Here is a 24,696-nt window from a genome sequence, read left to right on the forward strand (position 1 = left end):
TCTTGAGCTGTGCCAGTATGATAATGCACCATCTTAAATGGGGATTAGCTTCAATGTGAGGGGCATGTGACAGGATCAGGAAAGGGAAGTTGGGGTTGAACAACAGAAAATTTGTATCTCAGTAAAAATAGCATTTATGGTTTGCACTGGCATTAATCTTTGTGAATTTATGGCAAACCTGAAGGTCATGAGGGACCTATACCATAATAAAAATATACTGCTAGATATTTCCTGAAAGAAAATAGAACTGATAAATCCCTTTGCTTAGAGATACAGGGGTAATTTTATTTCCATTTTACACTCTTAGCAGATGTGATTTATGCTGTCAGCACTTGTCATTACATGGTGTTCTTTTGTATTTTAATTGTGCATGTGATTTTGAAAATAGTCTTAAAATAATGTGATTTTCCCTAATGTTCTAAATATGGAAAATTTCATTATTTGCTAAACCCAAGCAGTTCCTTTATCAGTTTAGAGAATGCAAATATATGCAACAGATTCAGAAGATTATGTTACATAAAAATTGTCACAGTTTGTTACAATGAAACTGAACGTCAGACATCTTCAAAAAACACTCCTTGCAGCTGCATAGGTTGATGGTTGATGGTGTTGCGTATCAAGAGCATTGGAATTATACTAAGCAAGTTTAAATTACTTTCATTAGATAGTTTTTCCCTCATTTGGTAATATCCTCATGAGGAATACTGGTGATATCCTCATTACCTGCAATGGGTAGTGTAAGAACCTAAAAAACTCTTCACCCCTTCAGTCATGTAAAAGTAAACAAATAAAAAAAAGAAGAAATTATAGACTGCAGTTTTTTAAAGCTAGATGACTGCTGCTTTTCTTTTGTTACAAGCTTTGCAGAACTTTTGCATGTGATGTTTGTTTTGTACTTAGGTAGACTTAAAGACTAACATGAAAAACTGATTTACAAAGTAACATTTGAATCATAGTGTGGTTTGGATTGGAAGGGACCTTGTAGATCATCTTGTTCCAGCTCCCCTGCTATGGGCAGGGACACCTTCCATTACACCAGGTTGCTCAGGGCTCTGTCCAAACTGGCCTTGAACACTTCCAGTGGTGAGGCTTCCACAACTTCCCAGAGCAACCTGTACCAGCTCTCTACCCTTACAGAAAAGACTTTTTTCCTAATATCTCTTATACACCTCCCCTCTTTCAGTTTAAAGTCATTACCCCTTGTCTTGTCACCACATGCTCCTGTACAAAGTTCCTCCCCATCTCTCTTGTGTGCAGCTGACCAGCTTGTCAGACATTGTTAGACTGGGGACACAGTTCATCTGAACACAGACTTCAGGCCTTGCCCATGTTATGGGACCTCTGCAGAAGATGGTAGTGTGGAAAACTTGGATTTAATATTATCAGTGACTGTGGGAGGGACAGTTCTGCCACTATGTCTGCATCTTCCCAGACAAAGTAGGCAATATTCCCTGTCAGTGCAATTGTGATGGTACCAGAGAGCTTTGTGCTACTTTACCAGCATCTCCTGGGAAATCTGTGTTCTTTGCATCTGAAACAGTCTTGTTGCCTTTCACACAAACCTGAGAGAGGATGTAGTGACCCTGCTTAATGTGGTCAAATAGCACTTGACAAGCCTCATGCTTCTCACCTCATACATGAAGGGTTAATTTACAACTTCTGAAGCGTTGACTTCTGCAGCTGCTGAAGATAAATGAGTGTCCTTTAGACTGAGTGCATCAATATTTAATATGTCTGCTTAAATTAAACTCCAGTCAAACTACTGATTGTTCTCATCACCTTCTTCCCCCTTCAATCATTAATGGACATTTTCCACAAGCGAGTTAACAAAACACCTAAGATGGACTTTGCACACATTAGCCTTGGCCTTTCGTTCTGGACTCTCTCCTCCTACTCTGATTGCATAAGGACTGCAAAATACAAAAGGATGCTCCTACTCTGATTGTATAAGGACTGCAAAATACAAAAGGATGCTCACCAGCCTGGACCACAGTTTAAAGGACAGTAGTTGATCAAATAATTCGGTTATGTTCTGAGATTTTCCTCTATTGCAGAATCTGGCCATCTTTAAAATCAAACAAGCAGACATACAAAAAAACCTCAACAAAAACTCCCCAAACCTGCTGCCTCTTTACCCAGGCTGATAAAGTTTTTGATCAGATTTAGGGTGTTCAGCATCAGGTACATTCCTTGCTAGGAAGGAGCCCTTCCTAGACGGTTGTTTGTATATCCTCTAATTTTCCTCTCTGTGCCTTCAGAAGCTGCTGCTAGTGCACTGTCTGTGAAGTAAAGAGCATTCCTCGATCATCTGTTCACTGGTACAGCTGCGAGTGACCCAGAACACCACATCCTGCAACCATGGTGTACCAAAAATCAGGTAAATTTTAACTCGGTGCTGCTCTCATTCCTGGTCATGCTACGCAAGTACCTTTATTCTTTGGATTTCTAGACCCCATAGGCTGAGGGGAAAAGTGGCTTTCAGGAATTATTCAGTGTTTTACTTCATTTTCTATTTTAAAGTGAGGATTTAAAAATTCTGGTGATGTGTGGTATGAAAGTGTAGTTATGAACAGTGCAGCTGCAACACTTACAGTTCACCAGCTCTTGGAAGGCCATGTAGAAAGGGTTTCTGAAGGGAAGAAATTAGAAGATTAACCAGTGATCTGAAATCCAAGCCAAAGGGCAGTTGCCAAAATACTATAGGCCAAGTGAGCAGAAACCTAGTTGAACGGAGCTGCATTGCTTGTTATGAAACCAGGACAAAGGAGACATGGAATAGGGACTGTTGCCTCCAACCTTGTACTTCTGTGGCTTGTTTTCCCAGTTCTATATCTTACCAGCAGGGTTGGCCTCTCAGAAGTATAGTATGCACTTGACTGCCATGTTCATATTAAGAACTGGTTTAATTAAAACAGGGGACTTGTCATCAGCAGTACATCCAGAGAAGTAAGAGTAAAGCAATTAGGCTCAATATGTATTCATTTAAAGTGCACAATTATTCTCAAGCAGGGTTTCTTGTTCAGGTCCGAAGCTGCCTGTGACCTGAACTCAGTTTGGTTTACATCTGACTGGGATTATTTCCTCTGCATAAGGATCCAATGTGTGTCAATGTATTCCTGTCACTGATGTGCCTTAACTCTTCTGGACATTTCTGTACAAACCATTGTGTACTTGTGAATACACTAATTTTTTCAGATGCTCATAACCAATTTTGCTAGAGTGAATTATTTAATTTTAGCCTATAAGATTGTTTTTTAAGCTTCTGTATTAAGCACTGTAATGAGAACTGGAGTTTTATGTGCACTTGATTGCAAAATGGTTTTGTATTGAAGTGTAGGAAACAGCACATCTTGGACAGTTAATTCAGAATTGTTGTTTCCCAGCCATCTGTTGGGTGGCTATGGAAAGATTTCAGTTACCCTTTCGATTTCAGCCTGTGTCCAGAAGCCCAAGAAGCAATCGAAGTAAACAGCGTCTGTTTACTGTTTGGGCAGCTGTCTTCAGTCATTTGTTTGAGCAGCCCCAGTGCACGTGTTCCCAAAATGCTGTGCTTCCCAGGGAAATCTCTGCAAGCAGCCAGCTAGCCCAGCTTTTCCGAATATCTATAGCGGTTACCTGGGGATGGAATTTAAGCCTACTCACCTCCTTTACATGTGTAATGCATATCCATTAGAACAGTTCATTCCTTTTGCTTCACAGTAACCTCTTCCAGTTATTGAAGAATGCTATTATGTTTCCCCTTTGCCTTCTCTCTAGTTTAAATGCTGTTTATTTCAGTTCTCCTCCCTAGAACAAATTTCTAGAGCTCTCGGAGTCCCTGTTCTCCTTCCTTCACCCCTCACCCCCCCGCCCCCTTCAGCTGGCTGCCCTTTTCGACATGAGATACACAACACTGCCATATGCCAGCTGAGATGTCTTAGGAGTGAAGCTTGACTTTATGTCATTCTTCTGTCAGTCCTTCCAGTAGCTAGCATTAATTTTGGTATTTATATGAACACTGTGAGGTGTGGATCAAAGACATTTGAACTTCACAAACCTTTGTAAATATTGCATGAAGGAGCAAGTCTGGACTGCAGGTCTGAAAAGGGGAGTGATGTTCCTGTAGGAACTGCAGAGGGTGTGAACATCTGAGGTTGCATCAGAATTTCAGGTCTAGGAATATTTCAGAATTTCACTGCACTCTGGGAATGTTTATATTTCCACCTGCAGTGTGTGGTTACATGAACTCTAATTGTGTAGAGGTAGCAGCAGTGCTGTCACGCTGAACACACCCGGGGTAGAGGCTGATGCTTTGCCGAGTGTTCAGCCAGCTTCTGTGACAGCCTTTGCAGTCTGGAGGGTGAATATCGGAGGTGGCTGAACTTGGGCGACTTGACAACTACCTTGCCGTATGTCTGACAGCGCTGGCCATGCCATGCGCACGGGCCAGGGCCGTGACGAGACGGCCTCTAAAGGCAGTGGGTGCGATGATACACGAGTGAGCTGTCTCTCCCCTGAGCTGGCAGGCTGGTGTGGCAGTGCTGCATGTGCGCTGCTGCATCGCCGTCTGCAGCGCAAGTTTGCGGCCTTTTGGCATCGCTGGCGGCGGGAGTCAGCGCCATCCCCGACCTGCGGCCGCTCCGCTGCCTCGGGCACCCGCGCGGGTTCCGCGGCGTGTGCCCGGTGCAGCCCGGCCCTGCGGCTGCCTCGGCGCCGTGCAGGGGGCGGGGGACGGCGGCGGGGGGTCACCGTGCCTCGGGCCGGGCCCTCGCTGGCAACGGCGGGGCTGCGCTGGGGACGGGCAGGGGCTCCCGGCGGGACACCGCGGCGAGCGCCGCTCCCCGCCGCCTCTCGGGGCACGGGGGCGGCTCCCGCACGGCATCGCTGCGGCCGCCCGGCCCCAGGCTGGGGACGACCCTCGGCCAGGGACGCGTGTCCGCCCGTCCCCGGCGAGAGCCGGGCATGGGGGCGGCGGGGCGCGGGTCTGGCCGCGCAGCAGGAGCGGGGCAGGGCGGCGCTCCGCGGCGGAGGTGAGTCCGAGCCGAGCGGCCGCCCCGCCTGCCCGGAGGGGCGGGGGGTCGGGGCAGCCCCCCCGCTCCGGGGCTGCGGGCGGAGGCGGCGGCGGCGGCGGCCCCCGGCAGCTCCTCCCCCGCCCGAGTTACAACCGGTTCGTGCCGGCCGCGGCCCGCCCGCCGCGCCGCGATGCGGGGCTGCCCCGGCTCCCCGGGGGCGGCTCCGGGCCCCCGCCCCACGGGCCGCCCGCCCGCAGGTAACGGGGCCAGGGCCCTCGGGGGGAGCCGCGATTCAGGGGCGAGGGGTGCGGGCGAGGGGAGCGCGGGGCGGGGGCGGCGGGAGCCGGGCGGCCGAACCCCCGCAAGGGCCCCTGCCCCCCGGTTCGGCCCGGCCCGGCCCCGCTCTACGGCGGGACCCTCCCCGGGGGCTGGGGCGGGGGCGGCAGGACCGAGTCGGGGGCCCGGGATGGCTCTGCGCGGTCTCCGGGGAGAGGCTTCGGGAAAAGCAGCAGGAGCGGATCGTGCTGCCGACCCGGGGCGAGCGCATCCCTTGCGGTGCCCATCGACGACCACCCCTCAGTGCTGGCTGTGGTGCCTCCTGTGCGCTCTCTTGGCATGCAGTGGGTACTGGGCGGTGTGCGACATAAGCACCTGCCGCGGGCACATGGCAGCGGGCGCCCGTCGCCGCGGGTGGGTGCCCATTGCGGGAGCCCACCAGCCTCGGTGTGTGCCCACTGCGGGACCCCTGTGGCATCTCGGCGGCTGCGGCTGCCCCGGTGTGGGGCACTGTGGCTCGACCGTGTGTGGCATCGGGACGGCGAGGGCGACCTCCGGTCACCTCCTGGCGCGCGTCGCTGCGCGGATGAGCGCTTCGCGTCGAAACTGGCCTGGAGGTGGAAGGCGTCAATGTGTAACGCGGGGCTGTGGGCTGGCCCCCGAGGGCGTGGGGAGAGGCGAGGCGAGCCGGGGGCTATAAGAGGCCATCCATCCTCTCGGAGACCCTGGCCAAGGGGGCACGGATGGACTGAGGGAACATGCCGAAGGGAGCCCTCGCAGGTTGTGATGCGTAAGGCGGCGCGCATCGTGCTCTCGTTTTGCAGAGGAGATCTCTGGTAAATCATGTTGCCTGGTTTTTAGCAGTGCCGGCTCACATCTGCCTACATGGATGCTTGCTAGTCCGGCAGGCACTAAAGGTGTGCTTTCGTGGGGGTTTTTCCATCTGATCTGGAGCAGTGAGGCTCTGGAAACAGGTAGGACTGGTTCTGCTGAGCTGACAGATTTTACAAAGCTAACTGGCTTATATGCTGCCCCACTGATGCTTCTTAGAGTAAACTAATTTTGCACAATAGCAAAACATTATTATGTTGTTGTTTTGTTTTTGTGTTTTGTTTTAAATTTCACACTTCTGTCAGCCATCAGAAGGAAACATTGATATTGACAACTTTCTTGCTTAACTGACAGAAGGGCAAGTAGCAAAATGTGAGAAATAGGCAAACCTAAATATTGAGACCCAGAAGGGAAATATATATATTCAGTGTTATGCAGGCAGCTCCTGTAGTTAGAACATCAGTTAAAATCTGAAGTCATGAAGGTTAAAGTCATGGAAGTACAGATGCATCTTTCAGTGAATTAATACAATGCTTATGCTGCTGTGTCAGTACACGTGCAGGTGTTTGGATATGATAAGTATGTTAAAAGCAGCTATAATGCACCAGTTCTCATGCTCTAGGTGTTACTTGTAAGCTAAGGCCAAGCAGAAATTTCAGATGATAATTGCAAGAGCTTGCCTGAAACATAAAAGAAATTTAAAAGAAATCTGATTCAGCTTAAAATGAGGGATGTTACTCTTCTGGCTGGTACCGTCTTGATTTGTAGCAGTGCCTTGCAAAACTTGACTAGCCCGGTGTTAATCACACAGTGTTTCTGCTGACATCAGCTTTCTTTGCAGCCATGCGCTGCTCGCAGAAAGCAACACACTTACCCAGGCTCCAGCTGCACAAAGAACAAACTGGAAACAATCACATTGCTACTGTCTTTCTCAAGATTCCCTTTGCCACAGATTAATACATGTTGCTGTGCTGAGGGCTAATGTTTCAGTGGTACTCATGTTCCTTTTTTGTGCTCATCTGTCATCTTTAAGCCAAATTCTAAGATTTATAGGAAGGGAGTTCAGTATTGTGATAATGGTGCTCAGAGCAAAGCAAATAGTTGCAGCCAGACACTTCTCTCTTTCCACATTGAAACTGTTGTTCAGTTTGTTCTCTAGGGTTTCTTTTTGTTGTGGTTGGTAAAGGCTTTCATCAAGCAGCTCTCTTCCTCTGATTATTATTCACAGTGAGTACAACTCACTGAAAAGCTTTTTCTCACCAAATTTCGAGTTACTGTTCAATTCTTTATGCTTCATGTCTCTTTTTCAGTATTTTAAGTTTAATTTGGTTTCCTGGAGTCTGAAACAATATCTCTAGGCTTAGTGAACAGAAAGGTTTGTGAAGCTGTTTCCATCTGAATCCTGGATCTTAAACGGTTGTTTATCTGTTACCAGGATGATACAAGTCTTCCTGGTTGGTTCTGAGAAAAAACCCCCAAATTATTGAGCCTCCACACTCCCTTCTGTGTAGGCTCCAGCTTCTTAATTTTTACTGTCCACATTTATTTTTACAGTTTGTGTCCTCCTCCTACTCAGACAGAAAATAGTAAAAGGCACTTTGGATCCTTCCCAAGTGGATGCACAGATTTGATGTCCATGCAGGTGAAGGTTCAGTTCTCACTGTCAGCTCTTTTCCCTGCTACCAAACTATTACAGTACAACTTGCCACTTTCAGAGAAGCATTAAATCATGTGCCAATAGAGAGTGGATTGATATCCACGGCCCCTGCAGTGGCTTGGCTGTCCAGGACATGGTTAACTGGCATAGCAGAGGGCTCTGGGGAGCAAGCTCCTCATGCAGGTCTGGCAGCTCCCTGCTCCCTGTGACCTTGAGCCTTCAGGGGAGCTAGAATATACCTCTGCAAGAGCAGTGTGAAGGAATAACCTGCAAAAACAGGAAGGGAAGGAAAGGGAGGAGAAGGGAAAGGAAAGCCAGATCATTAAAAACAGACTCTGGGATTTTATAGATCTATTATTCCTCTGAGGATGATTTCTGGGGAGGAAATGATGCTGTTTTTTACTTTTTGCTCGATAGTTGTGGACTGTAAATGGTTTGGAACATTCAGAGAATAGAGATGGTTTTGATGTCTAAAGTTTTGGGTTTTAGCTAAAAGATGCAAAAGAGATCTGTGATGTATAATAGGAGTTGTCAGGATGTAGAAGGTCAGTACTTCTACTGCTGTAAATAGGATGCAGTTGGTTACATTCAATTATACTGTGCCACATTGCAACAGGTGACAAACTAATCCAGAGGTTTTTAGTCTTTCTGTTAGAAGAGACTACATGACCTAAGACTACAAAAACTTTTTTCCTCTCCTGCCCAGTCCTTGCTTTCTTCCCCTCAAACATTTAGAGCAGCAGAACTGAACTCAAGAGTTGTCTTTGTGCCAGATTTTAGGGCATTGATATAATGAAAATCAATATAACAGCTAAAATGTGTTTGTTTTCTAAAGTTTATTTTTAAAAAAACATTAGCTGAGGCTATTCACTGTCTGCCTCCATTATTGTAGAGTTTTTCTGAAAACTTCCTTGCTTTGTCTCATTGTCTGGTTTTAAAGCTGTTACTTATTTCCACTATTTTTTCCTCTAGGCAGGGACAAGCCAAGCCAAGTGATAATTACTTAATTCATGGAGAGATGCATAGGTCAGCTCTTGGGGACTGCATTCAAATAACTCAAATATTTAATGTAGAAATATAGGGATCCATTTTGCATAAAAGGTGTTGTTATAGAAAAGTGCCTGTGACTTCTGTCTGTCCCAGCTGCCACCCTTGCATCTCACAGGATCAAGGGACACTCACCAGGCATTGGAGTAAGTCAGAGCTTATGTTTATAAGCTTAAACAAGTAACTTTGTAACATTCATAACTGGGAATGTTGTATCTTCAAGGGCAGTCAGTATATTAAAATTGTAAATCACTCCGAAAGGACCCAGGTTGTCAAAATGTATTTTACATTAGCAAGCGATGTTTTTGTTGTTTGAGGGCTCAAGGCTGTTGTCAGATGTTAATTAATTGCAGAGGATCAGTAGTTCTCCACTGAGAGAACTTGTTTGTTTCTGAAGTTTCACTGGGAAGATTATAAAAGGAAGAAATTTCATGTGAAGCCACCATTTTTTTCATAGTTATGTTGACTGTTGCAGGGGTATGTTGGCTGAAAACTCGCTTTGTTCTTTTTCTGCAGATAGTTGTCACATGAAGGTACATTTATAGGAAGCTGACGGATTTTTGCCATCACCTGTGAGTATCCACCCTCAAGGTAACATTTAAGTGCATCTGTAAATTAGATCTGGCCTTTTTAATGTCTATACAATTCCTCAAAATTTTATACTATAGTGTTTTTGTTAAGTTTTCTATGCAAATTCTTTAAAAATTGCTAAAGAAAAGGGTGTGAGGATCTCAAATGGGAATTCTGTTATCGTCTGCTTTTTTTCCCCATTGCTTTCATGCAGCAGTAATTTTTTTCAATTTCCTCTGGGTTCCTAAGTCAAAAAGGCAGTGCAATGCATTTACTTTTCTGCTTTGCCTCTTGGGAGTTTCCCAGAGCAGAGCTGTTACTGCAGCAGTCTTAATGTTCAAGCTGCAGTGTGGAGATGGTCCTTGAGAATATTTCATGAAGAAAACAGGGTAAGATCTTATCTCTTTCTGTCTTCCAGGGTGAAGGAAATAAAATTGTTGAGAATCATGTATCAGGTTAGCTGCAGAGCCAGGAGCAGGGCATGTGTTTTGTGATCATCACTTGGGCAGATTGCTCTCTGTAGAGAGGGAGAGCAGGCTGGTTGCGTGCACAGGGAGTCTCCAACACAATGTATCCTGAAAAACCTCTAAATCTGCTAGATTTTTGAAATATTGATTCCTACATTCACATGCTTGTCTTGAGAAGATGTGAGGGTGGTGGGTTATTTAAAGTCACAGATACACAGGTGATGCATTGTGCCATACAATAGAGCAAGGTGGCATTTCTGGAGTCCAAGAGGTGATTGCCAATTTGGGAAGGCTGGTGTGTGCCAATGGCACAGAGGGCAGACACTCTAACAGGTTATAGCAGATTTTTGTGTGCATGTTTGCTGCTGTCATGTCTTGGCATATAAGCCACACCTGTACACATTCTTAGAGCTCACTTCACTAATATATACAAAGTGATTTTTGGATGCAGCTCTCTACACATTTCTTTGTTGACAGAGCAGAGTACTTAACTGTTACTACTGCCAAAATATCAGTCTTCCTCTTGGTCTGCCCCTCCCAGAGTGCACTATCTGGTGGCAAACACCTAAAAAAATTAGCAAAACACTATGCTGAGATGGGAACTGAGTAGAGATTTTTTTGCTCCTTTTTTGACATTCAGGGTTTTAACAGCAGTTGACCACGGGGCTCTTGTTGAAGTTTTCACAAAGCCTGCTTAGCACTCAGCAAATTAAATGCTTTTCTGTCCTGCAGTGCTGGTGCATTTCTGACTTATTATGCTTTGGGTGGTGTCTTTCTGTGAGACAGCAGAGGGGCAAGTGTGGCAGTTCCAGTTTCCATTGGCTGTGTGCTGTGCTGCAGCTGTTCCTGAAGGATGGCTGAAGCCGGGCTCTGCCCGAGCCTGCTCTTCCCTGCACACTCCCTGGTGTTTGCAGCCCTTGGTCAGGCACGTTTCTAACTCTGCTCTGTCTGGGTTCTGTTTGCACAGGTGCTGCCTCTGCCCCCAGCTGACGAGATGGCATTTCAGAAGCCCCCCGATGGGGGCTGGGGCTGGGTGATTGTTGTCGTTTCCTTCTTCGCCCAGTTCCTGTGCTATGGATCACCGCTGGCGGTGGGAGTCCTGTATTTGGAGTGGCTGGATGCTTTTGGAGAAGGGAAAGGCAAGACTGCTTGGGTTGGGTCACTAGCAAATGGAATTGGATTGCTTGCCAGTAAGTGCAGAAGCAGTATCTATGTTAAATGAAACATTTCCAACTGATGCTTTCATCTGTGTGTGCTATTGGAATTGTATCAAAGATAGCTGAAAATGAGGGTGCTGCATTTTTGTTTTAGGTCAAGATGGGTAAGAAGAATACATTTATATTTTCACTATGCATAAACCAGAGCAATATAATGATAAAAGGGCAATAAAAATATTTTCTTTAGAAAATTCAAAATGATTTTATTTGAATAAGCTAGAAAAGCCACACACTGGGGAGCTGAACAGTAATTTTGCTGATGCATTTTTTTAAAAAATGACCCTAAGACTAACATTTATATTATTGTCTTAGAATCAGAGCAAAGTGTTAGTCTGAAATTATTCAAGAGCCTTATGGAAAAACAAGTCAATAAATCATTTACTTATTTTTCAGCTCTAGCAGTAAACCTACCAGTGAGAGTGAGTGAGGGCTCCTTTGCATTCTCTATTTGAGAAAAAACTGCCTTTGAAGGCTGGAAAATTATAGGTAACAGTAGCATTAAATAAAGCAATTTTACTGGAATCTTTCCTTTAGTAAGACATTGTCACTTGGAGAGTAACAGCAGAGTTTTAGGGAAATAAAACCCCACCTTGAAATTTTCTAGGTTGCTGTTGTTTTAATATCAGTCACAGGCATTTACTGGGTCATATCACTAACTTCTGTTTTTGAAAGATTCACAATGGGAGCTATTATCTATTTGCTAGATCTAGAAAAAATTGCTTGTCAGCAGGGCAGCTGCCACAGGCAAAACCAATAATGTGGCTTAATAGACAAATACAGCTCAGGGTCCTGAGGAAGCTCTCCTCAAAAGAAAGCTGGTCTTCCAACAACAATCCAGACCTGAATAAAGAACACTGCTTTGTTTGGGCTGGAACTGAACAAATACTGGTGTCACACCTGTTTTAGGGTTTTTTACCAACAGGCAGAAGAGAAGTGGGCAAAGACAGGTGGATCACTAACCACAATAAAACTATATTCAGTCTCAGGGTGTAAGTGGGTAAAGGACTGTAGATTGCTCTTCCATCATGCTTTTTTATTTTTCTGTGTTATGAGTATTTACTCCTGCTATTAGTTCATCAAGACCTAAATAAACTTGAGTGAAAGGGTGAAGTGAGAGGAAAATAAAGACAAACAAGGTAATTACTGAAGGAAAAACTAGGCAGAAGGAAATTTCAAGAGATCAACCTCTTGTAGGAGGCCAGAAGTCTCTGGCTTCTCTTAAGAGCCTCAGTCTCCTTTCCCTTATGTCAACACCATGCTAGTTTTCAGATTTTAGTGCCCTCTGTCTTACTACTGTTAGCAATTCTCAGCAGTGTGCTTTGTAGCTGTGCTGGTTTTGGCTGGGATGGAGTTCATTTTATTCTCAGGGGCTGTGTTTGGTATATGTGCTGAATACAGGGCTGATAATGTAGAGATGTTTTTCTAATTGGTGAGCAGGGTAACAGAGCTGAGGTCTTTCCTGCTGTTCTGCTGCCAGGCTAGTGGGGAAACTGGGGGTGCATAGGAAACTGGGAGGAGACATACCCAGGACAGGTGACCCCAGCTGGCCAAAGGAATGTTCCATGCCATGTGGCATCATGCTCAGTATGTGAACTGTGTGGAGAAGGAGGAAGAGGGGGATCTTCTGAGATCACCATCACATTTGATGGGGTCCTGCTCTCCTGGAGATATCTGAACTCTTATCTGCCATTGAAACAGTGAATGAATTCCTTGGTTTGCTTTGCCTGCATGCAAAGTGTGTGTTGCTTTCCCTATTAAACTGCCTTTATGCCAACCCAAGGGTTTTCCAGGTTTTACCCTTCTGAATCTCCCCATTCCTGCTGGTGGAGGAATGAGATAGGGACTGTGTGGGCTTGGTTGTGGCTGAGGTCAAACCATGGCAGCAGAAAATGGAAAGTACTGTGATGAATAATACAAATCAAAGGTGCTCTTGTGACTAATTTTGGTATGGAGTGATTAAATGAATGTTTGACAGGTTAGGAGGAATGCTATTTGTCCATGTGATTTTATTCTTTGAGTTTGGCATTCAGAAGCTCAATAGCCATTCTTACCTTTTGCACCTTCAAAAGAAAGTACAGGCAGGGTCTTTTTATTACACTGATGTTACCAGAGTTGACTGAAAACAAATTCTATGTTCCCAGCTTTTACCTGAAATGAAAGATCCTGCTGTTTGTCAACCCTCTGGGATCTGACTCTATGACAAATCTACTAAATTTCCTCCTTAAAAGTATGCAGTCTTATAATACAAATTGTTTAGTTTTCAGCTGATGAATAACCTTAAGTGGTATATTTTGAAGTGACCCTTGATTAGTGTGATGGATGTCTAGAGAATGTAATTAAATTACTTCTAAATTTTCTTTAAACTTGTAACTTGATACAGTCTTTTTGGAAAGACTCCTACACTTTTAATTAAGGCTCTACTGGAAAGCCATTAAAATTCTTCTGTGAGCTTTCTTCAACTTAACATGACTTTTTTGAAGCTGTAGAGGCCAGACTGGAATAGGAATGACAATTAGAGTAGATTAGCAACCACAGACAGGAAATACATCTGTGTCCATTTTCTTAGGAAGACTTTTCTTGTTGATAGCAGTGGAAATCACATTCACCAGCTTCTGTAAACAGAGGAAGTTAGGGCCAGTGACTGCTGTATTTCTACTGTAATTTCACCAAGCCCAAGAAGATATGTATGGCATCTGGCACAGAAAAAGGTTCTTTGTCTTGTCCCCTTTCCTCTATTCATGTAGTCTGAAACATTTTTTTAAGCAGCTGATGCTGGTGAGCACTTTCGTATTTGCTGCATTGGTATCCTTGCTAAAATGTTTATTTCTGACTTATGTGAGAGCTAAACTTAGACTGGAGACATAGAAACCCAGTACAGCACCTTGTTTATTTGGATTCATTTCCTGGGCACGTGGTGTTCGATTTCTGTCCTTTTGCTCAGCACAGACAGTGTTGCTAAGGCCAGTGGCTGCATGTTCACCTCGTCAGCTGGAAAGGGGATGGACAGGGAGCTGGTCCTGATCCTCTTCCTCACAGGATGGTTGGGTTATGGCTTCCTGTGATGACACCTTACCAAGCAGTGGAAGAAATGTGAAAGACAGGCATCAGTGTTATTGTAGAAGGCAGAGGTGAAAGCTTCTCCACAAAATTAGGTGTTACAATGTTGGTCAGGCTATGGCAGATGTGGCACATGGTTCCAGGGCTTGTTTGACAGGAAGAAATTAAAAAACCCTTGCTAAAACAGGCCAGAGAAGGATATTTATATGTATTCTAGAACATCATGTGTTTCTTCTGCACCAAGTGTTCTTAATTTTGCATCCATTTGGAGCCTGAAATGAAATTTGATCCATGTTACACTTCTTAAAAGCAGAACAAAGACCTTGGCACCTGTGATCAGCATCACAGCTGTTTATAGTAAGAGTTGACTTCACAGTCCTTGGCATAGGAGGAGACACCAGCAATGTCTCCATTCCCACTTCCCTTCATTGATGGAGAGAGAACAAAGAGAGGGTTCTCTCCTGACAGGCATGCCTTGATAATTTGATGGGATGTTTCTGCTGATCTGAGGCATTCAGTGCTAGATGTTTAAAGGTTCAATTTTGTGTTTCCAAGCAACAATTTTACAACTCTATAACTGCCTTTTCAGCATCTACGTATTTTTGGACAAAAGCCTCACACAGACATAGCCCCTAATGTAAAGTATGCAAGCTGTAAATAGCTTGTGTAAGTGAGAGGGTGTCCCCAAGATTCCTCTGAAAAGAAGCCCTATTCACATAACAACCTTTTTTAGGAGGGAACTGTCTTTCCAATCAGTTGGGAGTGGGTTGCTGCCCAGTGTAAAACTTTTTTTTTCTGATCTATATTCACATCCAAAGTACAGGCATTTAGAGAATATTATATTTATTATAACCATGTTTTAGAAATGCTCTAAATGCACAAAAAATATTCTTATATTCTGTTCAGTGGATTTTATGTGCAGTCCATGACCGTTTTTTTCTACTCTACAGTTTCAACAGGCTCAGACAGATGCCCAGATAGGGTGGGTCAGATTAATGTAGGTGATAAGAAAAGGAACTCAGTTGTCCAATACAATTTGTTTAGCAAAAGAGTTTTGTGTATGAGGTGAAGGAGGGAGGACCCTTGAGATTAGTGAGTGGATGGAGTGTCATTTTGCAGAGTTTTTTTTCACTTAATGTAAAAATATTAAGGAAGAAAGTGCAAGCTCTTGATATCCATAAAAAAAACCAACTCTGTACTTGTCAGGTGGTCAGCACATTTATATAGGTTTAAGTTCCTGAGTGCAGCTGCTGGCTTGTTTTCATGACTCAGGAAGGACTCGCTGACACATCCAGGTCTCACTGAGGGTAAAGTAATTCAAAATAATCTTAATGAAAATACCAATGATCCCTCCATGGTATTCTTCCTCTTTGGTCTCTCTTTATGAAGAACTACTGTGAAAAGCAATTTTCTTTCCCTGCTGCTTCCCATTTAGTCTGGGGATCTTGTTGACTGCTCCCCTGATAATTGTGTTGCTGACTGCGAGCCATGACAGGTTGTGTGCAGAATAGCAGTGTGTCTGTTCCTGTGCTGAGTCTTTCTTCCTGGAGTTAGCTTTCATTCCAATAAACTGTGTTGCTCTCTTTTTTTGATTGAGTTTGGTTTAAAGATACATCATTTGAAAAGGAAAAAGCCCTAGAGATTTTATCTGTAAAAGAGGTAAATATTTATCAATGTCATCAAATATTGTACTGGTTCCAGTGCTAACCCCTGGAGCTGCTGGCAAGCTAAACAAAATGCTGTCTTGAAAGCTATTTTTCATGCTTACCATTGAGGATTGCCACTGGGATTTTTTTATACTGTTCATATTGTGGTGAGAGTCAGCTAATGAAAAACCTTATGCTGCTTGAAGATCTGTTTCCTATTGGCTATATCCAGGCTCCTGCATTCTTCAGAATGCCCACTTTGAGCAAAATCCACAGGGCAGGTCTCAGTCCCACTCTGTGAAAGTTGGATTTTTACTAGAATTTACTGCCTTTAACCCATTGTGCTTCAAATATTTATAAAGAATAACAAGTTTGTGTGCAGTCAACTCCTGTGCAAATCCCATGGTAATAACTGAAGGTGCTGTGCCTGGTGGAAAAAAAAAAGCCAATGCTATGGGAAACAGAGAAAAGGAAGCAGTGCAAGGAGGCAGGAAAGGACAAAGGCGCTGACTGTTAAGGGGATTTTCTTTTGTGACTCATTTTCTAGCAGTGTGGAAGTCATGCCTAGTGTGAAGGGGAAGATGGAGCTGTTTTTCTGCTCAACCCAGAGACTTATAATAACTATTTTAATGCTTATACTGGTGCTCCTTCTTATAAACAGGGCTGTTGCTGAGCTGCCAGATGTCTTGCTGTGTGAGATGGCAGATTAATACTGAGCTTACTGGAGCAGGCTCTGCAGTTTTGTGCAGGTTGTTTTCCATGTTAGAGCAAAAAGATCTCTTTGTACTCTTTGTTCTCCTTTGGGTTTAGATTTTGTGAGTGGGATAAGCTGGAAGAGCATCTCCTTGTGCCTTTGTCAGGGGTGGTTTTGATCATACTCCAGTGGACATGTCCTTGTCAGGTTATGAAGCCACATCTTCCAGCTCTCTCTCTTGTTCTGGCTTGGGGTCAGAGGGTCCAGTTTCACCTTGGATGCTCTAGTAGGGGTCAGTGATATCTGTACCAGCATCACCACACCAGACTGGACAGAGACCTTCTGAAAGTTGCTGTGTCAAAATGCAGGTGGAAGGGAAATGCTATTTGTCTTAGCAAGGTAGTCAGAAATAAAGAATAGAAAGAGTGCAAATTCCTCTGCCTAATTGAATTATGTTAACACTACCTTCTGTTCTTTTAGTGTAGAAGAATTGTTTATACAATACAGAGTCAATCCTTTGTTCATTTTTAAATCACATGGTTTTGGGAAACAAACCAATCTTAATTTGCCAACTCTAGTAATTAATTCTAAGAATCAGCAACAATTTAATGCTCTCAGCTTTTGTTCTCAGCATGTTACTCTGCCCAGGTTACACTGGCCAGCTTTCATTCCTACAGTGTGCTGACTCTTGAGAAGCAGCAAATGCTTAGATCTTCCTTTTTCTTTGCTTCCAAAATCCAATTAAACCTTTCTTTCCTGGAATATTTTCTTGATTCCTCTGTAACTGTGACTCTTTGCCTGGATAAGCCCCAACTCAGACTCACCCCCTTTTATGTTCCCTGGGCAGATGGCTCTAATGTAGGGCAAAAGTTCTGGCCTGCCTTGTCTTTGAGGATCATTTCACCTGCTGACGAATCTCTGCTCCTGCCTGCCAGAACTGCTTGTCCCATGGCTGGCAACCACAGGAAAACCTTGCCTGCATTCCCAGCTGCTCACTCCTGTCTACAAACCTAGGCAAGCACCATCCCAGGCTCCAACTGTTTGCCTCGTATCACCTTTCTGGGCTCACCTCCCATCTGCTGGCAATCCCAGGAATGTGAGTCAGGGAGCACTAACCTTGGCAAATGGCAGACTCCAAAATTACTGCTTTTGCAGATTGAATCGACCGTGGCGTGTATGTGTGTCACTTCAAATGAGGTGCAGATGTTGTGAGGTGGTTTTGTTTGTTTGTATTAAATAACAGCAATTCATCTGTGTATCCAACTTCTAATCTCAGAGTTGCTGAGTTTAGAAATGGGGCTAATATCTAGGTTTATGTATGAATGTTTGGAACTGCAGGGTTTCAGATAAGTTTTCTTTGCAAGCCAAGCCCCTTGCTGGTTGATTATTTATGCAGGGCACCAAGCTTGCATGCTACTTAAGATTAAAAGGTGTATTCCAGGTCACACAACTGAAAATAAGTGTTTGTTCTACAATTTCTGTGAGAGAGAACTGGCTGAGTAGAGGCGGGATGCGAATTCTGCCTCACTTTGTTCTTGTTTTGAAGAACTAAGAGAATTAAGGACCAAGAAATATTGGGGAGTAATCCCTCATGGTCTTGAATGTTGGTCTATCTGTTCCCAGGAAGTGACTTCTGTTTTCTATGGTTTTACAGGAGAAGTAGAGATAGGTAGTAAAGGATTCTTTGGCAGGACACCTGACTAGTGGGTATTTAACTCCCTCGAAAATCAGGGAAGAGTGGTGTTTGTGGTTTGATATACCAGCAGATATTCCCTCTGTGTAAGTACCAGGTGGCATTCTTACTGTGACTCTGCTCCCAGGTTACTGTTTTTCCAGTTCATTTCTATTAATCACAGTTTTTCTGCTCTGACAAGAAATAGCTTCTTGCTTAAGGCTTGGCTGATGGTCTACCTTGTTTCACATCTCAAGAAGACTCAGAACCTTTGTACACCTTAGCTGTGTGGTGACAGTGTTACAGTCCAGTGTGTTTTGTATCTTCCTACATGTAAGGAATGTTTCACTTGCTCTTTCCCTCCCATCACGAGGACCCTTTCACAGCCTTGATGTTCAGTTTCTCCTTGAGAAAAGTTTTTTGAGCCTGACCTTGAATATTTTTATAATGGACTGCTTTAGAGAACCCAGCGAAAATGAGTAGTCTGAATTGTTATCTAATATAATTGTACATTTAAATAGTTATCATAAGAAACATTTCCACAGATTGATTTTTTTTTTTTTTTTTTTTTTTTTTTTTTTTTTTTTTTTTTTAAGAAGTTCTTCCTGGTGCTGGTATTTACTAGGAATGGTTGCCCTATTTTTTCCCTCTAGGTCCTGTCTGCAGTATATGTGTATCATCTTTTGGAGCAAGACCAGTAGCTATCTTCAGTGGCTTCATGGTGGCTGGGGGCCTCATGATGAGCAGTTTTGCACCCAACATATACTTCCTATATGTTTCATATGGGATAGTTGTTGGTAAGAAACACCTTCCCTTCATTTTGAGTCTTGGTTTATGAAATGGGAAACTGATTTTCAGAGAAAGTAGTAGTCTGGGACTTGATTTATGAAGGAATACTTTACTTTTGGACTGGGAGGGATGTTGCAGGGGCAGACTGTTGCCACATAGTAGAAGATAAAAACAATGTAAGTGTTCCTGAGGGTTTGAAAACAGTTTGTCCTCTGCTGACACAATTCTTAGAGACGGAGGAGCTAGGTTATACTTAAGGGTTGGAATTAAATGGGTCTTCTGCTAGCACAAAATGCCAATCTTAAAGAAGTAATATCTCTTCTGGAATTTTGTCACATTCTCCTTGTAATTTGATAAATTCGAGATCATTAGGGAGCAATGCAGCTCTCCACAGGGCTGCAGTGAGCATGCCATGCTGTGCTAGAGGCGTGGAAGCGCTGCTCTCCTGGCAGCTGGTGCCCTGCCCTCCGTGCTGCTTATCGAGTTGACTGTGTCAGGCGCCCGCACCGCGCTGTGCTGCGGCCGGGCACGGCGCCACGGGAGACAGCCCTGCCAGCCCTGGGCTCAGAGCCCTGCACCCTTCCACACAGCACAGAGCTCAGCCACGGAGCTCCTCCAGCCTGCTCTGCCAGCCTCAGCACCCAGGGACCGTCAGGGACAGCACGGGCAGCCTGCGCCCTGTGCTGAGCCAGAGCTGAAAGGTGCCCACAGCATCACCTGGGGGATTACGAAGGGGCATTCATCTCCTAGAGGATGTACTGTGTTTTATATCTAACTCCTTTTATCCAGGTCTTGGATGTGGCCTTTTGTATACTGCAACAGTTACCATCACGTGCCAGTATTTTGACAAACGAAGAGGCCTCGCACTTGGTCTGATTTCAACAGGTAAGACTTCTAATGGCCATTCTCTCCAGCTTTTCAACTCTGATACAGCTACCATTACCCTGGCAATAAAACCAGAATATTATGTTTTTCTCAGTTATTCACTGTAATTAAAGAAAGTTACTATTTTCTTAAATCAAAAATATCAGTAACAATGAAGAGAAAAACTCAGGCTCTGGATAAAAATGTAACTACATTTGCAGGCTTATGCTGTGGGTCATCAATATAGATGAAGAAAGGATATTCTCTGAAGTGAAAGCAGATTCATGTAGCTTGGCTTGTATGCCATGGATAGTGAGGGGAAGCCTTCTATAGAGTCCTCTTTTTTCTCTTAGTTCTTACCCAGGATCAGAGGTGAGAAAGAGATTGGAGATGCAGGATATAAATGCTGCATCATCACTACCTCACATCAGCTGTATCTTGACACTTTTTAATGGAGCGAGTAGAAATGGCTGTTGTCCCATGCCTTGCTTTCTGTGTGCCATGGGGAGTCTGCTCTGACCTGTTTTCTCAAGCAGCTGTCAGTGAGGAGACACAGGATCAGTATAGTCAGTGCTGTGAGATATTAATACCACATCCACACAAGCTGAGTAAATAGGAGCGTCTTCAGAAATACTTCTTGGGATAATTTTCAGTGGCTTTGTTTTGGATTCCAGATAGATTGCCTTAAATCCTGATCTTACTCTGCCCTGGTTAATTTAGGTACCTGGAAGGCAAAACAAATATGGATTTTGTAATTGATTTTTCCTGTGTGTAGCACCAACGTATACAAATGTCTTGAATATAACCTAGAGACAGTCTTCAGCAAATAATTTTAAAGTTTGTCATTAAATTGACTTGAAAGCCAATGTTCTGTGTTTGTGAGAGGATATCCACTAGTTAAAATGGATATGTGCTCACTTCAGCCAAGAGCCTTTTCTTTATATTACTGGGATTGCATTAAAATCTTGTGCTCACAGTAATTTCTCACTTTTCAGTGCTTTCTCCTGAATGGTCAAATTTCTCAATTGCATGATAAGTCATGTTGAGCTTCAAAAGTGCCTTTGGAGTAGACTCCCCCCAGGCAAACACTGCTCCTTATACACCAGGCAGTCAAGGGCTGCTTCTAGGAGGGTCCTTGGTGAACTCCTGGTCTGTTCCTGCCTGGGAGGAGGAAAGGGACAGCAAAAAGAAAGAAGGGCAAAATGTTGGAGTGGGAAATTCTAACTGTACTAACTCAAAATGATACCTGAAGGGACACATGTATATGAGTGCAGGGCTGAAGGGTGGCTTAATAGCTCTTTGATGTTTTTAATCAGATATAGGATTGATCCTACTTGTCTATAAAGTGTCTGCTAGTGTTATTTGTCACAAATTGTTCAGATATTTTGGGAGGATTTTTTTTTTTTTTTTTTTTTTTTTTTTTTTTTTTTTTTTTTGTGGCTACTCAATAAACTGTAACTTCAGGAGGGATGATGATTTACCAGTTCATTAAACTTGGGAAAGAGGAGCACAAATGAATTACCATTCCTGTGGCAGTGTATTCACAGCTGCTGAATTGTGGAATTTTGTTAGAGTTGAAGAATGGTCTTGGTTCTTCAGTTTAAACCAAACTTATTTTTCTTTTATAGGCTCAAGTGTTGGACTCTTTATATATGCAGCACTGCAAAGAGAGCTTATTGAGCTGTATGGACTGGATGGGTGTCTGCTAATAGTTGGTGCCCTGTCTCTAAATATATTAGCATGTGGCAGCCTAATGAGACCTTTGGAATCATCCAGTTCTCCTCAACCAGAGAAAATGTGTGTGGACAAAGTCCCAGATCAATATTTTGTTTACCATGGAAAGGAAAAGACCATTGAAGAAAACATTAGCATCCTTGAAAAGGGCTATATTGATGAAAAATGTGTGAACAATGTGCCTGATTGCAAACAGGATATCATTTTGAACAAGAATGTATTGAGCTCAATAAATGTAAATGAGAAAGACACTTACAAAAAGAAAGTTGTAGAACAGACAAACTTCTGCAAGCAACTCGCCAAAAGGAAGTGGCAGCTCTATTTGACCTACTGGAAGGAGACCGTGGTTCTTTTCAAGAACAAAGTATTTTCAGCTCTCTTTGTTGCCATCTTGCTCTTTGATATTGGTGGATTTCCTCCTTCTTTGCTCATGGAAGATGTAGCAAGAAGTGCAAACATTAGTGAAGATGACTATTATATGCCCCTTATTTCCATTATTGGCATTATGACAACTATTGGCAAACTTATTTTAGGAATACTGGCAGATTTTAAGTGGGTTAGTACTTTATATCTCTATGTAACTACCTTATTAATGACAGGAGTGGCCTTGTTTGCAATTCCATTTGCCAAAAGTTACCTTACATTAGCAATGCTTTCTGGGGTCTTGGGTTTCCTGACGGGGAACTGGTCAATTTTTCCATATGTAACAACAAAGACTGTGGGGATTGAGAAACTGACTCATGCCTATGGGATATTGATGTTCTTCGCTGGACTTGGGAATAGCCTCGGACCACCAATTGTAGGTAAGGTCAAGGTGGACAGTGTAAACTGAACATGAGCTTGCCACAACCAGACAGAATGCTATTGCATGTCTAATAATAATAGGCAAGATGAAATCAAAATCTGTGACAAAAAATAAAGGCTGTTTGGCTGATTGTGTTTCTAATTTGGCTTTGATGAAAAACACATTTCATGTCTAAAAGGTCAAACAGTATTTTAGGTTCTGTGCATTAATTGTTTTTCTTATTTTGTTGTTTGTGGTTTTTGAATTGATGTGTGTTTCTCTATGTTCTCAATGCTGTGTTACATTTCACTGATGCTCTTCTCTCTCATCCCCATCCTCAGGCTGGTTTTACGACTGGACGCAGGAGTACAACACTGCTTTCTATTTCAGTGGCTTTTGTGTCCTGCTGGGTGGATTTCTCCTGCTGTTGGCAGCGCTGCCCTGCTGGAATGCCTGCACCAATCAGAGTTCCAAGCTGCCTCCAAATACTTACTCCTACAAAGTTGCATCTAACACTTAGGTGACAACTGGAAAATGCTTTGCACCTTTTTATATTATCCAGCAAAGTGTTTTAGTAATTTTCCACTTATTTATGAAGCCCACAAATCCTCTTTCCACTAGAAAAATTCCATTGTTGCTTGTTGTTCAGTTCCTTTTTCTTCTTTGATTTCTTTTTTTAATGTTATTTTTAAAAACAGTCTTATTTGTGTACTCTGCACTGTGTTTTCAGCCTTTGTCTACTGTAATTTCCTTTCACCCCATAAAGGGGATGTTCTGCTGTATTATCAGCTGTACTTTTTTTTAAGGGGGGTTGGTATGGAGGGTTGAACACTTTGAAGCAAAAATGAAGGCCTGTTCTTTATATGAGAAGGCTGGCATTTCTTCCACCTTCTATAGGTCTCCAAGTTGCACAATTAGGCTTTACAAAACAAGATTATGCCTTATTAGAATGTAATACTGTATCAAGGTGCTTTTAACATCATGCTTAGATTAACGTTTTTGTCTTTTTATAGTTTCTCCAATTTACAATTTAAGTGCCAATTGTGGGAGAGAGAAGAGGGGAAACAAAATCAGCCTTGTGTTGCATAACTGAAGTGAACATTATGATGAAAGCAAAGATTCTTATTACCACTGTGGCTAACAACCATGTTTATAAATATTGCACATTTTGTGAGGCCTGTTTATAAAACTGTTGAACCAAAACCTTTTAAAACCAAGGAATAAATGTGATTGTTGAAACCATGAAAGGAAATGCTGAGTTGGTTATGCAAGTTCATGATCTTTATATTGAAGTTGGAGAGATGCTCACTGAAGCCCACAGGTGAGGGGTTCTAAGCAAGGCACCCATAGTCTGGTGGTCCTGGGGGCCTCTCTTGTTACACAACCACAGCTCAGTAGATGGAAGCTGCTGCAGAAAGCTTAATAGGGCTATTAACAAGGTAAACCTGATTAAAAAGGGGAAATTGTGACAGCAATGTCGACTCTGCTGTCCTTTTTTTGGAATGGATACAGCAAAAAGAAAAGTCAGTAACAGAAAGCAAGAAAAAGCATGGGGGAGGGCTAACACAAGAGGTTCAGAGAAAGCTGATGGGGAAAGAGTTGCAACACTTGAACACCAAACAAGTGAGTGAAGAGAGAGCCTTTGAAACCTCTTGCCTCTCTAGCTGCAGGCTACTCCTGTGTGCATGTTGGGTTTTGCTGGCATGTGTGGAGGAACACTGTGTGATGGTGAAGCTTTCCTGAGCCAGGCAGGTGCTCCAGCAAAGGCAGGGTGACTCAGCTGGCTCTGCACTGCCCTGTGTGCCCTGTGCAATGGCTTTCAGAGCTGCTCTCATGCCCAGGCTGTGTCTGGCTGCTCCTGTGTAGAAGTGACAGAATCTATCCATGGTTGGCACGTCCTGTGTGCTTTGGCTTTTTGCTGTAGGTTTGGCATTTAGTGGAGTGTGTTGCAAGGCTTGGGTGAGGTGGGCTCCATACATCCTGGCTGCCTGCAAATGCCCAAGAAGTTCTCAGCACTGCTATGGGCTTCAAGTGTCTAAAATGATTCTGGCTCAGTAATAATTCTCAAGACAAAAACCAGGCATGTAATAAGCAACCTATATTATCAAAGTGCTGTGCACAGAGTTACTGTGTTTGCACATCTCATTAAGCAAGAGGGATGCAACAACTAAATGGGGCAGACCTATGTACGTGCAAGTAATGTTCCCTCATCTGGTCCAAGGCAGGAAAATCCAGCTTGGCTTCAAACTGTTTTTGCTGACTTTCTGGGATTCACTCATTCCCTTCTTTCCCCTTTCTGTGATTCATTTCATTTGTTTGTATTAGAACATGACAAAGATACAGTTTGTCTCTTTAATTTTTTTTTTATCCTTTCCATTTGTCAGCTAAGCGTAGCTACTG

The 24,696-nt window shown here is 43.5% G+C and overlaps 1 protein-coding gene across 4 annotated transcripts; it reads left to right on the forward strand.

The window, feature by feature from the left end:
* Nucleotides 1-4,846: 4,846 nt before the first annotated feature.
* On the forward strand, nt 4,847-23,548 carry SLC16A9 (solute carrier family 16 member 9). Of its 4 annotated transcripts, none has more exons than XM_079313118.1 (7): nt 4,847-5,009; nt 9,319-9,378; nt 10,807-11,029; nt 18,779-18,922; nt 19,704-19,799; nt 21,407-22,315; nt 22,638-23,548. In XM_079313118.1, exons 3-7 carry the CDS (start codon nt 10,834-10,836, stop codon nt 22,814-22,816), a joined length of 1,524 nt encoding a protein of 507 aa, XP_079169244.1. In that variant the 5' UTR covers nt 4,847-5,009; nt 9,319-9,378; nt 10,807-10,833; the 3' UTR covers nt 22,817-23,548. The 4 variants fall into 4 exon arrangements, with proteins under 4 accessions (XP_079169244.1, XP_079169243.1, XP_079169241.1 ...); XM_079313117.1 differs by lacking the exon at nt 4,847-5,009 and adding an exon at nt 5,105-5,248; XM_079313115.1 differs by lacking the exon at nt 4,847-5,009 and adding an exon at nt 5,846-6,103.
* Nucleotides 23,549-24,696: the final 1,148 nt, after the last annotated feature.

This window comes from Erithacus rubecula, assembly GCF_903797595.1.
Source record: "Erithacus rubecula genome assembly, chromosome: 9".
NCBI lineage: Eukaryota > Metazoa > Chordata > Aves > Passeriformes > Muscicapidae > Erithacus > Erithacus rubecula.

Excerpts from the sequence above, each read along its gene's own strand:
- SLC16A9 (XM_079313118.1), top strand. The coding sequence starts at position 10,834 with ATGGCATTTCAGAAGCCCCCCGATGGGGGCTGGGGCTGGGTGATTGTT. Across the intron at positions 19,800-21,406 it reads ACTTGGTCTGATTTCAACAG|GCTCAAGTGTTGGACTCTTT; the intron begins GTAAGACTTCTA and ends TTTCTTTTATAG. Across the intron at positions 22,316-22,637 it reads CCTCGGACCACCAATTGTAG|GCTGGTTTTACGACTGGACG; the intron begins GTAAGGTCAAGG and ends CCCCATCCTCAG.